The 17,318-nt window shown below is 38.2% G+C and overlaps 1 protein-coding gene across 1 annotated transcript in view; it reads left to right on the forward strand.

The window, feature by feature from the left end:
• CSMD1 (CUB and Sushi multiple domains 1) overlaps window positions 1-17,318 on the forward strand; it is a 2,074,981-nt gene that overhangs the window by 2,028,618 nt on the left and 29,045 nt on the right. Inside the window, exons 56-63 of the mRNA XM_033177634.1 lie at window positions 572-745; window positions 1,597-1,779; window positions 8,130-8,306; window positions 8,927-9,106; window positions 11,509-11,682; window positions 12,259-12,432; window positions 13,698-13,771; window positions 17,128-17,239. Coding sequence (XP_033033525.1) covers window positions 572-745; window positions 1,597-1,779; window positions 8,130-8,306; window positions 8,927-9,106; window positions 11,509-11,682; window positions 12,259-12,432; window positions 13,698-13,771; window positions 17,128-17,239 — 1,248 coding nt within the window. The remainder of the gene's footprint in view (window positions 1-571; window positions 746-1,596; window positions 1,780-8,129; window positions 8,307-8,926; window positions 9,107-11,508; window positions 11,683-12,258; window positions 12,433-13,697; window positions 13,772-17,127; window positions 17,240-17,318) is intronic.

A 17,318-nucleotide genomic window follows, 5' to 3' on the forward strand; every position in this document is an offset into this window, starting at 1 on the left:
GAAATGGTTAGAATGGTTTTCTTAGACATGTGAACTTGAAGATTAAGGAGATTTGACAAAATCATGTCGCCAAGCAAAGCATATGATTGTCATATTAACTGAAAAAATTGTGGAAATAGTTTTAATGGACCCGTGTTACTTTCTCAAATTTCCTATAATACTGTTCATTTGGAATATAGTTAAGGGTCGATGGAAAAATGTAGGCAGTATGGCTATCTCCTTGAAAATCCACGTCAGTTTCCACCGTAAGCAAAGCTACCTTAACAAAACAAAACAAAAACATCATCAACAGAACCTGTCCTTTTCAGTAAATAAATTAGGGGAGGAAGGGTCATCTGAAAATTGGTATGCGTCACAAATTACATAAGGGAACTGTAGGGCTATACCAGAATATGTAGGGGTTTTTCTTTAATAGATGTTGTTGATATGGGTGTCTCCTATACCAGAATATGTAGGTGTTTTTCTTCAATGGATGTTGTCGATATGGGTGTCTCTATGGGAGATCTGCCAATACGAAGTGGTTTAACTAGAAGGACGTACTCATTTGTTTTATTTTATCTTTTTACTTAAGCTATATCCTGCGGACACCCAGGGGTCCCTGCCAATGCCGTCCTAACTGGAGAGCTGTTTACATACGGTGCCATCGTGCGCTACTCATGCAGAGGGAGCCAGAGTCTCATAGGCAATGACACGAGAGTGTGCCAGGAAGACAGTCACTGGAGCGGGGCACTGCCCCACTGCACAGGTAAGGGGCCTACAGGTGAAATGACAGAATTACAGGCGTCAAATAACCTTTCCAATAATGATTTCAGATAACGATGATTTACAGTTATTGGAAATGCCGTATAATTATGCATCTCTTTGAAATGATTATCATTCCATTTCTAGCCAAATACGACTCTCTTATAGATACTGTCTTCATCTTCACCATAATCGTTAGACACCATCACTTTAAATGCTCTCCTCCAGGATCCTCGGGAGTGTCTGGATGTTATCTGCGAGGAAGCTGGCCAGTCCTGCCTCCCTGTGTCCCTGTTTGCTCTTTATTCTTTTTTATGTGTTTAATTTTCCCCACCTCTATCATCATTAACCACATGGGTCCTCTTTGAAAAAAAATTATCTTTATTTTTTTCATGAATGTTTCTTAAACAATTAAAATTCAGCGAACCAGCAACTCTCTGGATACAATTCTGAAGAATTAAACCTCTCATTTGCCTTTTTTTTTTTTTTTTACATTCCCAGTTTACCTAAAGCCCCGTTTTCCTTTTGCTCTCTGTACCTACCTTTTCAGTGAAGACTTGATGCATTTACCATTCCCAGCATTTTCCTTCTTCCAAAGGAAATGTCATTTATTCTCACAACCATATTTGAATAGGCTATTGTGAATTTAGTAGCACAGGAGCAACATCCTAAATTCTTTCATTTTTAGGGCTGTCACAAAGAAATTATTTCTTACAAGATTGCCAGAATGTTATGTAACCGTAGCTCATGTCAAATACAAATTTCAACAACTTTTCATTATCTGTAAATGTAACAGCTCTGCTTAAAACAAGTCTAACACAATTATGCATTGCCGTATGTGTTTATTTTCAATAGGAAATAATCCTGGATTCTGTGGTGATCCGGGGACCCCAGCACATGGGTCTCGGCTTGGGGATGAATTTAAGACAAAGAGTCTTCTCCGCTTCTCCTGTGAAATGGGGCACCAGCTGAGGGGCTCCCCTGAACGCACATGCTTGCTCAATGGGTCATGGTCAGGACTGCAGCCGGTGTGCGAGGGTGAGTAGCCACAAGCCTTAAGGTCTACCTTGAAAGTTAAAACCACACAACTCATTCTAAAATGGCTGGCAAAATTCTACAAAAATTATAGGGATTTCTACTATTGATACAGTTAAATCTTTCCCCCGCCAGTATTTGTGAAAGCATCATCAGAAATCATGACTGGGTGCGTGAAGGTATTCCGAGTGTCCACAGGTCCCATCACACAGATGCTTGTTTTTGAAAGTTTATAACACGAAAGCTTCTAATCTTCTCCCAGTGGTAATCTGGATGTGGTGTTGTCAGCGTTTTCTAGATTCTGGCAGTGAGTGAGTGGGGTTCCAGAGCAGCAAGTAGGACCAATGCAGATCACTGATGGGAATTTCTGCAGGCTGGAAGCAGGCTTCATTCACACGTCATTTCCAATCTATTGGTGGTCCATGTGTGGAGCACTCTATTTCACAGGAATCTGGGGTTATATTCTATGAACTATTTTGGAGTGGGTCTACTTGATTCTAATGTTTGAGAGGCATCATAGGAAGTGGTGGTATGCTCCGGTAATGACAGTAAGAATTGCCACGGACACGTTATAGACACCGCACTGTGTATCAGAAATGTAGCCTCAAGCAATGTGAACTGAGAGGTGATGGTAACCATGTATTCAGTGTTCAAAACCCGATTTAGAATTCAGACAGATAGGACTGTAAATGTTAGGAATTCTTCACAAGCAAACTTCTCAATTACATTTTGAGTCTAAAAAGTTTATACAAATTAATTCCATATGTATTTTTGTATGTATGAAACACTTTCCATATAACTTGACCAACTTCAGTAAGCTCACATATACACTATCATTATGAGAAATTAACTCAAGTTTCCTTAATCTTCATTTTTTGTACTTGACTATCCTGTCTCCACTTCTGCCTTTATTGTATTATACATACTACATAGATAAATAGAAATAAAATATGTATATGATCTATCTATATTATCCTATGTAGCATTAATTTCATATATAAAATAATGCTACATATGAATATATGAACAATTGTGCATATATTTGCATATTTATATATTATATTTGTCCATGCATAATGTATATATTTATTCTCAAAGACTATTTTCGACTATATATGTGTATATATGCATATAATATAGGCATGCACATATGTGCAAACAAACATGATAATCCAAGATAATTTTTTACTCTGAATTGCCTCTTCACAATCAAAGTAGTGTAAATCTTAAGACTAGGCCCTACAAAAGTTGTCTTAGGTCAAATACCACTGATTAGTAGTGAGAAATGGTTACCCGTAGTCATGAATTGCAGGATCATACTTTTGTTATTGACTAAAGTATGACACTATAAATTGATATACATTTTTTAATCAAATGCAAATTTTTTCAGTTCCCTCTCATCTTGTAGAGATTTCAGTATTAAAATTTGCACATGAGGGCGGTTTTCTCACCAGAGAAAAAAACAGACTGTTTTCTGCTCTATCATATAGTACTTTAGGTAAGCAATCCTATGGAATAAACCATTATCACCAATATTTTAACAAGGAGATCTTCTATGCTTCCTGATATGAGGCACTGAAAAGAGACATTGTCATGTCTTTGGTATTGCCACTGAAATGCATAACCTGAATCCAGTCCTGAAGCAGCAGCAATAAAAACCCCCAAAACCCTAGGGGCATGCAACAAATCCGCTTGCCTGTGCTCATGAAGAAACGTCAAATTCAGAAAAGACACATTCTGAGCGCTTCTTTCAGATGTTAGAGACTTGATACATGCAATGTGTGGTCTTGGATTAGGTCCTACACTGAGCAAAACAGAGTTATGAGAGGCGTTACTGAAATAGTAGAATCTGACCCTGAGATTATCTAGGTGGTGAACTAACACAGGACCTTAAGGCGACTATTAAAAATATGTTCAAGAGCTTGAAGTGAATTAGATGATGGATGTGTATGAGACAACACTGCATCAAAGTTACATTTCATGCTTTTAATAATTGTATTACGGTTACATAAGAGAATGCCTTTGTTCTTAGGAAATATATACTGATATATTTAACTCTAAAGAGTCATCATGTCTGTAACTTACACTCAAATGCTTTAGAAAATACATATTTAGAGAGAGAGAGAGAGAGAAAGTGAGCAAAATGTAAACAGTTGGTGAATCTGACTAAAAGGTGTATAAGAGTGGCTTATGATATTTTTGTGAAGTTTGTTTAATCCTGTAATTATAACAAAGTGTGGTGTTACACAAATGTTGCCAATGAATTAAAACAATTTCCATAGTAAAATTTCAACGTTTCTATTAAATCACACTTAACAGTAGCTTCACGTATCTGTAGCATGTATCATTCAGGACTTTTGAAAAGCACCATGGTTTGTGAGTTGTGACATTTTGTCTTTAGACCTGATTCTTTGTAGTGATCACAACGTCTTGGTTCTGGGTCTTAATTCTCCTTTGTTTGAGAACAGAGAGGCTGAAAGATCAATCATCGGTAGTATTTTAATTGAGATTTAAAATATTTCCTCAGTAGTTACAAAGAGGGCTGGATGTCAATAAGTGAATGCTGGAATAATTATTCAGACTTTATAGATAGAATCTGATGCTGATGAAAACCAGAACTGTCCTTCTGTTTTCAAGAATACTCAATGCAATCATTGAGCCTAAACCCTGGTTTGCAGGCTGAACTTGGTGTCTGAAGAGCAGAGACTCTGACACTCCCAGAAAGTGGAATATAAAATATTCTATCAAAGACGACCATTCACCTGAGACTGTACATTCAATATCATGTTTACCTCCAGCATTTCAGTTTTGAAATCTTAAAAGATGAACAAAATTATGACAGTTGAGGGTGAGCAATGTCTTTCCTTAGAAATCTCCCCTCTTTGGGGCTATGAAGACACACTATGAGTTCTAGTCCAGCAAAGCACACATCAGTCAATTTATTTGAATGAGAGCTTAATTGTGTTTCACTTCCCAATCCATCTAACTCAGGCAGTGCGAAGTATTTTTAAAATTGTATTTTGCTTTCTAAAGTTAGAAATTTATAGTTCTATGAAAAAAATTGGAAACTTAGCCCTTAAAAGCTGCATACACAAATAAGTTATAAAATGTTGCAGTGCTGAAAATATTTCTCAAATATGCCATGCTCCACAAAATTGACTGCTTCTAAAACTGCATTATATGATACAGACATCATGGGAAGCTGAATAAGCCCACTGCAATATATGTTACACCCAATAAGGCAACAAATTATGTACAAAAATCATAAAATCAGTGACTGAGCACACACACACACCAGCAAAAATTTGAAATACATTTTGGAGAATCTGTAGCTTTTCATTTTGTTCCTTGTTTGTTATCATAGGTCCAAATCACTGAAGTGTGAGTTACTGTCAATGAAAAAGGATGTAACCAGTGGTTGCATGTCCAGGAAGCGTAGTTTCTATGACTAGCTATGACTTGACTAATACCCTAGTTAAGATTATTTCAAACCTGATGAAATTATGTCCTCTAAACCTGTCAAAAAGTTAGATACAAAAAGTTAGATAAATAGAATACATTGTAAAAAGGAGGAGGAAATTGTAATTCAAAATGAAACATCTTTTAAAATTCTTCAGCTCAAAGAATTTATATTGCAGATATATTTCCTTCACATTAAGTCAAATTTGCTTTTGTTAGCCATCTAGTCTTTTAATCATAGGTTCAAACTTAACATTTCAAAATGGATCTATCTCGTGAAGTTACATTATATACTAAAATATTTAGTTTAAGCTGTATTAGGAAACTCTGAATTCTCTTTCAGATGAAATTATGATAAAGCTACATTTTACTCAAGAAGTAAGAAAGTGGTGATGATGAAAATAACAATAGCATAAGCTACAAGCTAACTCATGACCACTAATACATCAGATCTCACACTAAGCATTTTATATATAGCATGGGTAATTTTGTAACAGCCGGGAATAAGTATTTTTATAATACTCATTTTATGGTTAAAGGCACTACATCTAAGGAATTTAAATTGATTGCTCAGGTTTATTTAACTTGCATGAGCAAATATTCACATCTATTTAACTCAATTTAACAGCAATTTTTTCTCTAAAATGAACAGTACTATTATTTGTAAAAAAAAAAAAAAAGTATATTTAAAATAAGCTTAATATTATATACTGAGTTAAAGAAAATTATGTTTTAGCTGAAGAAGTCACATTAACAAAACGTACTTTTTATAAAGTATATTTCAAAAGAAAATAAACTCAGGAAAGAGAAAATATGGAAAAGTTTAAACTTGCAGGTTAATTTATGGTTCTTCTTCCAGTTTATTTTTCCTCTTCTAATTTATTTTTCTTTTGTCTCCTTGAAATTTAATCTATTGTTTTAGTCTTAATCCTCTTATAATTTTACATAATTGCATTGATATAAAAGCAGATATGTTGACATTGCCTTCTAGTCATTTTCGTCGTTATAACCATGAGTGAAAGTGGCTTTTGTCAGCCAGAAAAACAGAAAGAAAAAAACTCATCATGAATTTTACTTTACACAGTACAATATTTGAGGAGACTTTCCCAATATTAGGACAGCATGATGATAGTACTCATTCATTGACAATATTAGCAAACTAACTAACACTTTAGATTGCTTACAAACCAAATTGAGTATTTTTCATCAGTTATTTGATTCATTTGAGTATTGGTTCTACATAGGTGGCTTTTGAAGATGTGGACATACAATTGAATAGCAAATGTAATTAGAATACAATGTAACAATAGCATCAGTGTCCTCTTTTGGTTTGTTAAACTATGAATTGGACCAAACGCAATCCCTTTCTGTGACAGGCTTTCCGTAAGCACATCTACACAGTACCTGTTGCACAGTAAGTGATGAATATATGTTTGTTGAATGAACAATATATATATGTTGGATAGTCCAACCCTTAATTATTGCAATATGAAATTTTAATATATAATACAGTTATCATAGAACTTTCAAGTTTTAGAGAGCCTTAAATATTCTCTACTTCTGGATTGGTAAATATATCCCAATTCATATGCCAACCAGGAAACTACTAATAGATCTGTGTTAGAAAGGGTTGGAAGTCACACCATGAGCAATCAGAGAAGAGGGCCGTGATTGAATACTTCCATCTGCCATTGGCACAGGACCAGGAAGCACCAGCATGTGCACTTTGTATTATTTTTTCAAACAAGATCCAGTTCAACCTGAGCACAAGTGCATTCTTTCTATGTAGTAAGAAGGGTAGTCCCTCGACTCCCAGTACAGTGACTTCTCTGTGCCGAGCAAATTTTGCAGGGTGTTTTCTTCCATGTTTTTTAAGAAAAATATATCTGTTCTCCAGGCCAGATTTGAAATTGGATCAATTAAATGTGCAAAAGTGTTTTTAAATATTTTGATCAGCTCAGAGGCAGTCTCATGATATATATTCTTGTTATTAAAACCAGCCAAGGGTCACATCCTTTATTTACCTGCCTATTGTATATTATTGCAACAGTGCTAAGGAGAAAATGTAGCAACCTTTCTGGTAAATAGGCTCCACTAAAAAAGGCAAAAAAAATTATAGATTGAAATGTTCACCCTGAAGGATACCCAGCAGCAGCCGAGGTTGCTTTTGTTTACGGACCAAAAGAGCATAAAAAATAGTCACAGAGTGTAGACCTGTTGCACTGACCATCGTTAATTGAGGTCTTATTGCCTGTATGTGGCATTAGAAGCCTTTTGAGAGAAATGTAAAGTTGAATCATGTCAAAGCCAATTAACGCAGCTACTATTAGATCTGGTAATATTGAGGACATCATTTTACAAAGCAGTTCAAGTGCAGCCATTCATATTTCCGAGGCATTCTTTATTTTCCAAAGTGAATTCTCCTGGAGATATAAAATAGGACCTGAGTTGCCTAGATTTTAAAAACACAGTGATTACATAAAGGAAGATGCTTCTGTGTTGCTAATATCGTATATATTCTTTTTTGAAAATCAGAACAATTCTGTCATGACATTAAAAACATTCAATCCTCAAATAGCAAAGCTATTAAAAGCATTCAATCCCTGAATAACAAGGCCTTGAACTTTTGGTGCTTTAACTCGTGTTTTAATTTGTTTAGAAATAATTCACTTTAGAAAAGATGAATTGAAAGGTTATTTTTATATTTGTAGCTAATCAATAAAATAAACACGTGAGCCATAGTAAGACATATGTTAAGGAACTTCCATAGGATTATGTGCTGTGGGTTTGTAATAAATGTGTAGTCTATTGCATTGATACCCATTGGTCTCCTGTTTGCCATTTTCATCCTGGGTCACTCGCTGTGTGTGTTGTTGTTCTTGTCTGCCTAACAGCTGTGTCCTGTGGCAACCCTGGCACACCCACCAACGGAATGATCGTCAGTAGTGATGGCATTCTGTTCTCCAGCTCGGTCATCTATGCCTGCTGGGAAGGCTACAAGACTTCAGGGCTCATGACGCGGCACTGCACAGCCAATGGGACCTGGACAGGCACTGCTCCCGACTGCACAAGTGAGTAACCAGACATCGTGGTAGACTCATTACTGTGAAATTCACTCCATTGCGGGGGAAAAACAAAACTGACTTTAAGGTGTTATACTGTTTTATTATTTTTAATTCATAGAGGAAAAAAAGGAAAACTATGTGTGATATTGTGACTCTATTTCTTAGGTACTTTAAGATTTTTTCCACTTTCTTATTTGTATGGCTGAAGCTCCTTTAAAAGGCCAGTTGGGTCGAACATTGTAAAATTGAGACCAAAAAAAGTCAAGACTTTGTCGTCTGCAGACTATTGGGTCTGCAGAGAAAGAAGAAATGTCTTTGGTTCTCTGACTGCAGGCTTCATCTTTCTGATTATACACCATGCCTAATTAGGGGCTAGTCAAGGGGTGGAAGGCAGCATCTGACAGCCAGCTGCCAACAGAATAGAAATCAGTGATTCTCAAAATACAAGTGTTCCTTCTGACAGCGGGTCAGTGAAATCATCAAACAGAGGGTAGTATTGCTTTATTAATTCACTGCTTAACCGCTTTGAATAGCAGTTCAAAGAGAGTATCTTGACTAGAAAGGGTGACTAATTCCTTTCATGATAAATGAATTTCTCTGATTCTTTCCCGCTACCTGTTTATTAGTTATAAGTTGTGGGGATCCAGGCACACTAGCAAATGGCATCCAGTTCGGGACCGACTTCACCTTCAACCAGACTGTGAGCTATCAGTGTAACCCTGGCTATCTCATGGAACCGGTCACATCCGCCACTATTCGCTGTACCAAAGATGGCACATGGAATCAGAGCAAACCCGTCTGCAAAGGTTTGTGTTGTGACTCTTTGGATTTTATAGATATGTGTAGAAGTCTTTATTGAATTGTGCTTTGTTTGCAAGCATTTATGTAGCCCTTCTAGGGGCTAGGAATTCTTAAACACCAATTTGCAACTATGAAGTCACTTTATTTTTATAATACATTAATCTCAGTTTTACAGATGGAAAAATGAACTCACAGAGAGGTCGAGGAAAAGGCTTAGGATCACAAACCAGGAACTGGAGATGTCAGGGTTCAGTGATGGTTCTGCCACCCTAGAGTCTGTGTGTGGTTCTGCCACCCTAGAGTCTGTGTGTGAGCCCCGGTGCTTTGCTGTCCTGGGTAAACCTGTGACCCTTGGCTGAGTGAGGTGTTCATGGCATGGCGAATCTAATTGTAGGAATTTAGAGGCAGGTTGGAGAGACAAACCAATCACCTGGTAACGGCAAAGTACTGGTAGAGAGTGTTAGCACCGTGATGTTTCATGGGGTTTGGTTGCTGAGACTGAAGATGACATCGACAAGGCAGGAAGAGGTTTAATAAACCTCTTTCTGTGACTGGACCGTCTGGCGAATCAAGACAGGCTCAAGCCCATCAAGATGGCTTCAGCAAAGCAGAGTGAGCAAGCGGGCTGGGCTCTTACAGTGACCAGGGAGTAGGGCTGAGTGAGGGCTGTGCAAGGGCCAGGGATTTGTATGGTGATGGTTTATTGACCAGAAGCAAAGAAGAACTATCCAGACTTTCTTATCGGCTGGTGAAGAGGAAGGACAAGAAGAAGAGGGGCTTGAAAGCTGTCAGTGGTCAAACATAAGAGGGTGGCATTCTCCTCTTTATTAGACTAGGAACAAATAAAATACTGAGAGAGGGAGAGCTAGAACACTCAGTAGCTTAACGGAGAAGGTATCATCTTCCGCAGGCTCTGCAAGACAGATGGTTAAATGTGACAGAGGCTTAAATGTGACCTGGATGCTCAAAAATATTGCTTTCTCTCTCTTCTGACATGGGCGTGTTTTTGGGTCATCCTGCTTTCCTCTCCCAGTAGAGTCAAAGGATCTCATTGCCTTCCCTTCTTTGTATCGTAACTCTTAATACTACACCTGTTATACGGCAGACCCTAAATGAATGTTTAGTGAAATGCACTAAGTGGTGTTGGCAGTGTTCAGGTCAAATGGTCATGATGGAAATGGCCAATAAAATAACACTTCATGCATGGTTTTGTGGATGTTTATCCTCTCTCTGGTACCCGTTGTGTTTATAACAATGTCATGGCCAGCAAGGCCCTACCAGATGGAACCTCTTTCTCTCTGTGTCCCTCCTGGAACTTGTCTCCTCCCATTCTCCCATGTAGCTCAGGTCTCTCCCAACTGGGGCCTCCCCTTGAACATTCCCTTGGGCCAGAGTGTGCCTTTCCCCAGCCCTCGATCTGGGGTCTCAGGAAGGATTTGTTGAACGAGTGAACAGATCAGTAGAAGGTGGAGTGGTGAGAGGAGGACACATTTCCAACTTTTGGGTGTGCAAGTGTGATTTGCGTGTGTTGGCATGTCTCTCACATGAGAAGGCATGAGCCTGAACACGCAAAATGCTGGTGGTTATTCTCTTGTAATGCCGTCTGCTGCCTACAGGGTCACTTGGAAACTTCCATTCATTTCCAAAATTAGGGAAGCTTTTATATCTTTGGAGAAGAAGGATTTTAGACAGTGGTTTTTGGATTTTTGCCCCCTGGGGTGCATTTTAGTCTAATTTCTGTAGTGGGGAAGGTGGATCTGTGGGGACATCGCCTCGGGGAAATCCTCCCTAGAAACCCTGTTCTTGCTTCTCAGCCCCGTAAAGTAGACATCAGGCTCCAAGGCGGTGATGAAACACTTGTGAATGGTGTTTTACAGAATCGTCTTTAACTGTGTAGGCATTTCTAAAAAAATATATTCAGTAAATAGATGGACCGACTGTGTCTTTTGGAAACTATATGCCATCTTTAAATAAAAAATACAGATGGCCGGAAAAATTCTTACCATCTGTGCCTATAAATTTTGTGTCATCTGACCAAATCCTCATTCGAGTTGTCCTTGGGAACCATCATAAAAAGACACAAATTAAACAAGAATGTTTCTTCCTTTCTTGGCCTTGTATATATTGAGAATATCATGTTCAATCCTGTTTCCTTTTACAGTGTTATATGTTTTGACTGGACTTTGCTTTTAGATACCTGATCTGTATTAATGAAGAAATATTCTAAAAAAAAGATTTATTATTTGGATGTACTGTCTTCTTTGGCAATTCTTTTATTATTTGTTTTTAAAGAAACCTGTGTAGATGTCATTTGTAATTCAGGTAAGATTAAAATGTGAATCGTTTGAACATCGCAGCTGCAGCGGGAGCTCCGGAATGTTGATCTTGTTTGTTCTTTGGAAAACAGCCGTGCTGTGTCCTCAGCCGCCACCCGTGCAGAATGGAACAGTGGAGGGAACTGATTTCCGCTGGGGCTCCAGCATAAGTTACAGCTGCGTGGACGGTTACCAGCTCTCTCACTCTGCCATCCTCTCCTGTGAAGGTCGCGGGGTGTGGAAAGGAGAGGTCCCCCAGTGCCTGCGTAAGTTCTACAGCAGAATTTGTTCCACCCACTATAGGTCTGCAACAGGGACGGATAACCAGGGCACATCCTAAGGTTACAATCTGAGGACCTTCCTGGTGGGTAGTAATAGCCCTAAAATACACAAAAACTCAAACTTGAGACTGTGTTGCCTAAGGGCAGAGTCTCTTTTTTGAGACAGGGCCTCACTCTGTTGCCCAGGATGGAGCGCAGTGGTTCAGTCATAGCTCACTGCAGCCTCAATCTCTCAGGCTCAAGCCATCCTTTCACCTCAGCCTCCCAAGTACCTGGGACTACAGGCGTATGCCGCCACACCCAGCTAATTTTTGTACTTTTTGTAGACATGAGGTTTCACCATATTGCCCAGGCTGGTCTCGAACTCCTGCGCTCAAGCCCGCCTCCACCTCCCAAAGTGTTGGGATAACAGGTGTGAGCCACCGTGCCTGGCCTCCTTTTAGTCTTTTTCTTGTTTAATAGTTAAAGCTAAAGATTTAACAGAAACTAGTTACCAAGCTCAATTGGTTAAGCTGATCCAGTGACATTGAAGGCTGACTTCTTCCTGATTATCTTCCATAGCTGTGTTCTGCGGAGACCCTGGCATCCCCGCCGAAGGGCGACTTAGTGGGAAAAGTTTCACCTATAAGTCCGAAGTCTTCTTCCAGTGCAAATCTCCATTTATACTCGTGGGATCTTCGAGAAGAATCTGCCAAGCCGACGGCATGTGGAGCGGCATACAACCTGCATGCATTGGTAATAATTATAATACTGCTCTGGTGATGTTTGGGGGTATTTGGGGGATGAGGACATTTCATTCCGAAATTGGGTCATTGGTGATTACATAGATAGTGTTCCCGTAGATAATTTTCTGTAAAGGTAATATTCTGTGCACTGAATAGGATTGCACGCTAATCAGCTAAACTGATGTGCTGCCTCTTTTAAGTCATTCAAGCTATGTTTGGAGTTTAAGTCAGAAGTCTGCTAAAGTAGCTACTAGACTTTGTTCTCTGACCTCAGTGGCTGTCTCTGCTGTCTACCTTAACTGCCAATTGCATTGTTTCGGGGAAAGGTGCAGTTAGGAACATTCTCTGAAGCAGCCCTCACCAGAGAGACAGTCTTGCTATTGTTTTATTGCTGCAGAGTCAAGTTTTATCCCTGTGTTAATTTTGTTCATTGAGATTTACTAAGCAGAATAATGGGTGTTCTACAAGTTTTTAGTAAAAAAAGTAATAATTAGTCTTGATTATTTTCTAGGAAATTGAATGGTATAAAATAAGGATAGTATTAAAGAAATATTGTCACTGAAGCATTTTTTCCTAATTATAGGAAAAAATTTGATGTCATTTGACTTGAATTATTGCCATATAGTAGCTATCTCTACACTAAAAATATTTTTCTTCCCCCCAGTAGGTTAGTTGCTCTAGATAACACGTTTTAAGGAGTTATCTATTTTGTTTTTCTACTGGCAACTGTAGAGCAGCAAAGAAGAGAGCTGAAGTGCCACTGGGTTACCCAAGTCCTACCTTTTTTGAAAAATGTCACTCTTGGTTTTCCATATGCTTCGATTTTGAAACATTAAATATATTTATCATTTTGAAATGTTGAGGAAAATTAATTAAAGAAATTCAGAATAATGTAATGGGTAACCAAATGAGATGGCCATTAATTGAATCCTAATAAACAAAAAGATAGTGATCGATCACTATTGAAGATAGTATGTCATTGACCAAACAAATATATTTCTATAGAAAAAAAGCCAGAGGATGGAAAAAATGTACTTATTCTTATATAAAAAGAACATACTGAACTACTTAAAGTCTAAAAGTTAACATCTAAAGAAGGTGTCTTGAAGAGAAGATAAAAGTAGCAATTTAATTTTTAACTTTCCTGAAAAACATCTTGCACATTTCTCAAAACAAAGTTTTCTCTATTTCATGAGGCCTTTCAGTAAAAGCTGTTAGAGTTCCCACAATAACTCTATCTGGTGCCCTGTTTTCTTTTTAAATCACAAATTTCAGATCCTGCTCATAACACCTGCCCAGACCCTGGTACGCCACACTTTGGAATACAGAATAGCTCCAGAGGCTATGAGGTAGTTCATTATGAATTTACTATGTTTTCTTTCTGGAAATATAAAATATATTTGTTACTTAAACATATACGAGTGCTTTTTTATATCGTACCTTGTTCATGTTATATTCACCTGAATAAAATTCATTCAAAGGGGATTTCTACATGTGTTTTCAACTGTCAAAATCAGTGTGTACTAGATAATAGATACTTACTAGTATCTTACTAGATAATAATGGAATGATGCATAATTTCAAATAGAAATTAACATAGCAACTGTTATGTTAATTTCTATTTGAAATCATGCATGCTTCTATTATTTGTTAAACTAACATGGCAATTCTCAAATTGGGGTAACTTGTCACTGATAAGCTACCCATACAAGGTTCCACTTTGGGACTGGCTATAGTGGGGAAATAATATTAAATTCTAGAGACAGAAACAGGAGAAAATGTACATTAGCCCCGTAGTCTAAACTTACTTGTGAAATTAGCTCTCTGTATGAGCTTTGAAGTTCTATGAATTATTAACATACTAAATATCACTTTGGAATGTTCATTTGACTTTTAATAAAATGAGCATTACCACTTCAGTGAATGTTGGAGAAATACCTAAAAGTGGAAAGTAATGAAGCTTGAAATAAAATGTTTTAACCATCTTAAGTACTGCCATAACTTCACTGTTCTCTGGTTGCATGACTTTGAAAACAAAAGTTAAATATATATTCTACCTTCAAGTTAGGGATCTCATCAATTAAGAATAAAAAACCATCTTCCTCAGCCACTTTCCCCATCTCTCATGAGCACGAAAATATTCCCATTTGTCTCGCTCTGACACACAGTGGCCATTTCCTTGTAGCTCTTTTGCATCCTACGGTGGAAATCCTTACAGGGAGCTAATATACTAACTCTAGCTCGTTTTCTATTATGTCTCAAATATTGCCTTAAACTTCAAGTAAATACTTTCAGGTACATAAATATTGAATGCCAAATTGTCAAGGAATGTTGGAAAATACTATATATGGTTGTCGCTCTCACTGATTCACTATGAAAAATAAAATCTTGATCACCCTTGCTTTGAGCAAGTCTTAACTTGCCTATGTACAACTTATAGTAATTAAAAGTTGATGATGACTATATTTAGCAACATAGCAATATATAGTTATCATATAACACTAACAGGGTTGGATAAATCCTTCACCCTCCTTCTAACCAATCAGTTACACTAATGTGAATAATAGATTTTATCCAACAGCAGGATTTACTGATAAAGAGTTCAGATACCATCTTTTAAGGACATGATTGAGACCGTGAGATGCAGCTCTCCCGAAATGTTTTTTTTTCTTCCTTTATTAGGAATATTTTAATGTAAAATATTAGGAATATTTTAAGGTAACCGATGAGATTTTTGTCTGTTTTCTTTAGCACCATATGCTGAAACATTACTTACACAAAGTGAACCACGTCAGTGTGAAATGTCCCTGTGTTAGGCTATGTGAATCATGCAGCTTCAATGACTAGCTCCCATTCTCCAGCCAGGCGTGTCCCCGAAACCCATAGCTCCAGGGTTAGTGGATGATAATCGATTTAGAGTGGCTTGATATATTCTGCTAAAAATTTTTTTTTTTATTGAGAAGGAGACTCTATTTTCTTTCTGCCAGTAAGTGATACAGGTTGTCCACGGCCTTCCTGACAATGTCAGCATGTTTACCAGGAGGTCTGTTCAGAATTGCAAACATGCTTGCACGGAGAGTTGATGGACACCATTCCTGACAGAGAGGAAATGTGCTGGGAGCAGTGGCTCACGTCTGTAATTCCAGCACTTTGGGAGGCCCCGGCAGGAGAATCACTTGAGGCTAGGAGTTTGAGAACAGTGTGGGCAACATAGCAAGACCCTATTTCTACAAAGAATACAAAAAATCAGCTGGGTGTGTTAAGGTGCACCTGTAGTCACAGCTACTCAGAAGGCTCAGATGGGAAGACCACTTGAGCCCTGAAGGTCAAGGATGCAATGAGCTATGATTGCACCCCTGTGCTCTATACTCTGGGCAACAGAGAGAGGCCCTGACTCTAAAGTTTAAATCAATCGTCAATCAATCAAGAGTAACTGAGTCAACCCTTTCCCATCATTGAATCTTAAATTAGCTATCGATTTGACATTTATCAAATTTGCACTTTTCTTTGTAAATTCCTACTTCCACTGTATCAAGTGCTAGAAGCAGCATTTTTTTTCTCCTGATATCCTTTCTCACTATTCAATGTACCAACTATTTTCTTGCATTTTACTTCTCGTTATTTTCCCAGAATCCCAACAAGGGAGGTATGGGCTTACTTCTGTGAGAAGGCAGACACAGGGAATGAAATAACTGGTTAAATTTCTCAGAGCAAGAAACACATGGCGTATTCAAATCTTTGGACTCTAACTTGGTACACTTATGTACCCTCGTAAGTCAAGCTTTAAAGAATCAATGTGGTCCCAAGCCAAGCTGTCACGAGTGCAAACCCGCCTTCCCTGGGGACTGCTTCCCTCTCCCTTTGTACGTGGGTCATACTGGCCTCATGCTGCGGATACGCAGGAGCATGGACGATCTTTGGTGCCCCTCAACACATGGACCAGAGCTCATTCTCTAAAAAGATATTTACAGATCACAGGAATCTGCCCCTCGAGGCACCTCTGGTTAAATTAGGAACACACACAGGTAAATAAATATACAGGCAATTCCAGGACGTTGTAGTGAGTGGCACAGATAACATCCGATGTTGGGGAAACGCATTTGAGCAGCACGTAATTCATTCTTGGAAGATCAGAGAAGAATCTGCAGAGGATGTGCAGTTTAAGCAAAGTACAGAGAATCAAGTGGGGGTTAGCTTTGTGAAGACCTGGTGAGGAAGATGCCCCAGACAATGCAGACAACAGTAAATAGTTTGTACAGTTTGAAGCGTAAGAAAGACAGAGTTTTGGTGGCCTCTGTATGAGCAGGAGTTGACCAGTCCCCTAGGAGTGCTAACAGAAGTAATTTTCTAATAAATGCCAATTGTTTAAAATGTGAGTGGCAGGAAAAAAATGAAAAAGGAAATAATAGTTATTACAAACAAAAAAGAAAGAACTCTGAAACAGAAAAGGCGTAACTTCTTTACCCAAACAGCCTTCTAAATTTTCAAAATTCACAAAGATCTTACACTATTCATTGAGCAATCCACATTGTGTGTAACACTGTAACATGCAGTTATAATGTGCACATTGATTTAGACAATGGCTCGACATTAACGTGAAAAATTGCTGCTATACTTTTACCCTGGCATGTGCTTTCAAGTATCACCAGTTGATACTTCGAATATTCCCTTGGCCTCTGAAGCTAGTGTTGGATTTCCTCTTTAGGTTGGAAGCACGGTTTTTTTCAGGTGCAGAAAAGGCTACCATATTCAAGGTTCCACGACTCGCACCTGCCTTGCCAATTTAACATGGAGTGGGATACAGACGGAATGTATACGTAAGTGTGATTTCTTCCACCACAATCCGAAGTAAACTATTTGTTGTGAATATCTGGGAAGTGTTTACCACTAAGGGAA

This window comes from Trachypithecus francoisi, unplaced genomic scaffold, assembly GCF_009764315.1.
Source record: "Trachypithecus francoisi isolate TF-2019V2 unplaced genomic scaffold, Tfra_2.0 Contig01558, whole genome shotgun sequence".
Classification (NCBI taxonomy): domain Eukaryota; kingdom Metazoa; phylum Chordata; class Mammalia; order Primates; family Cercopithecidae; genus Trachypithecus; species Trachypithecus francoisi.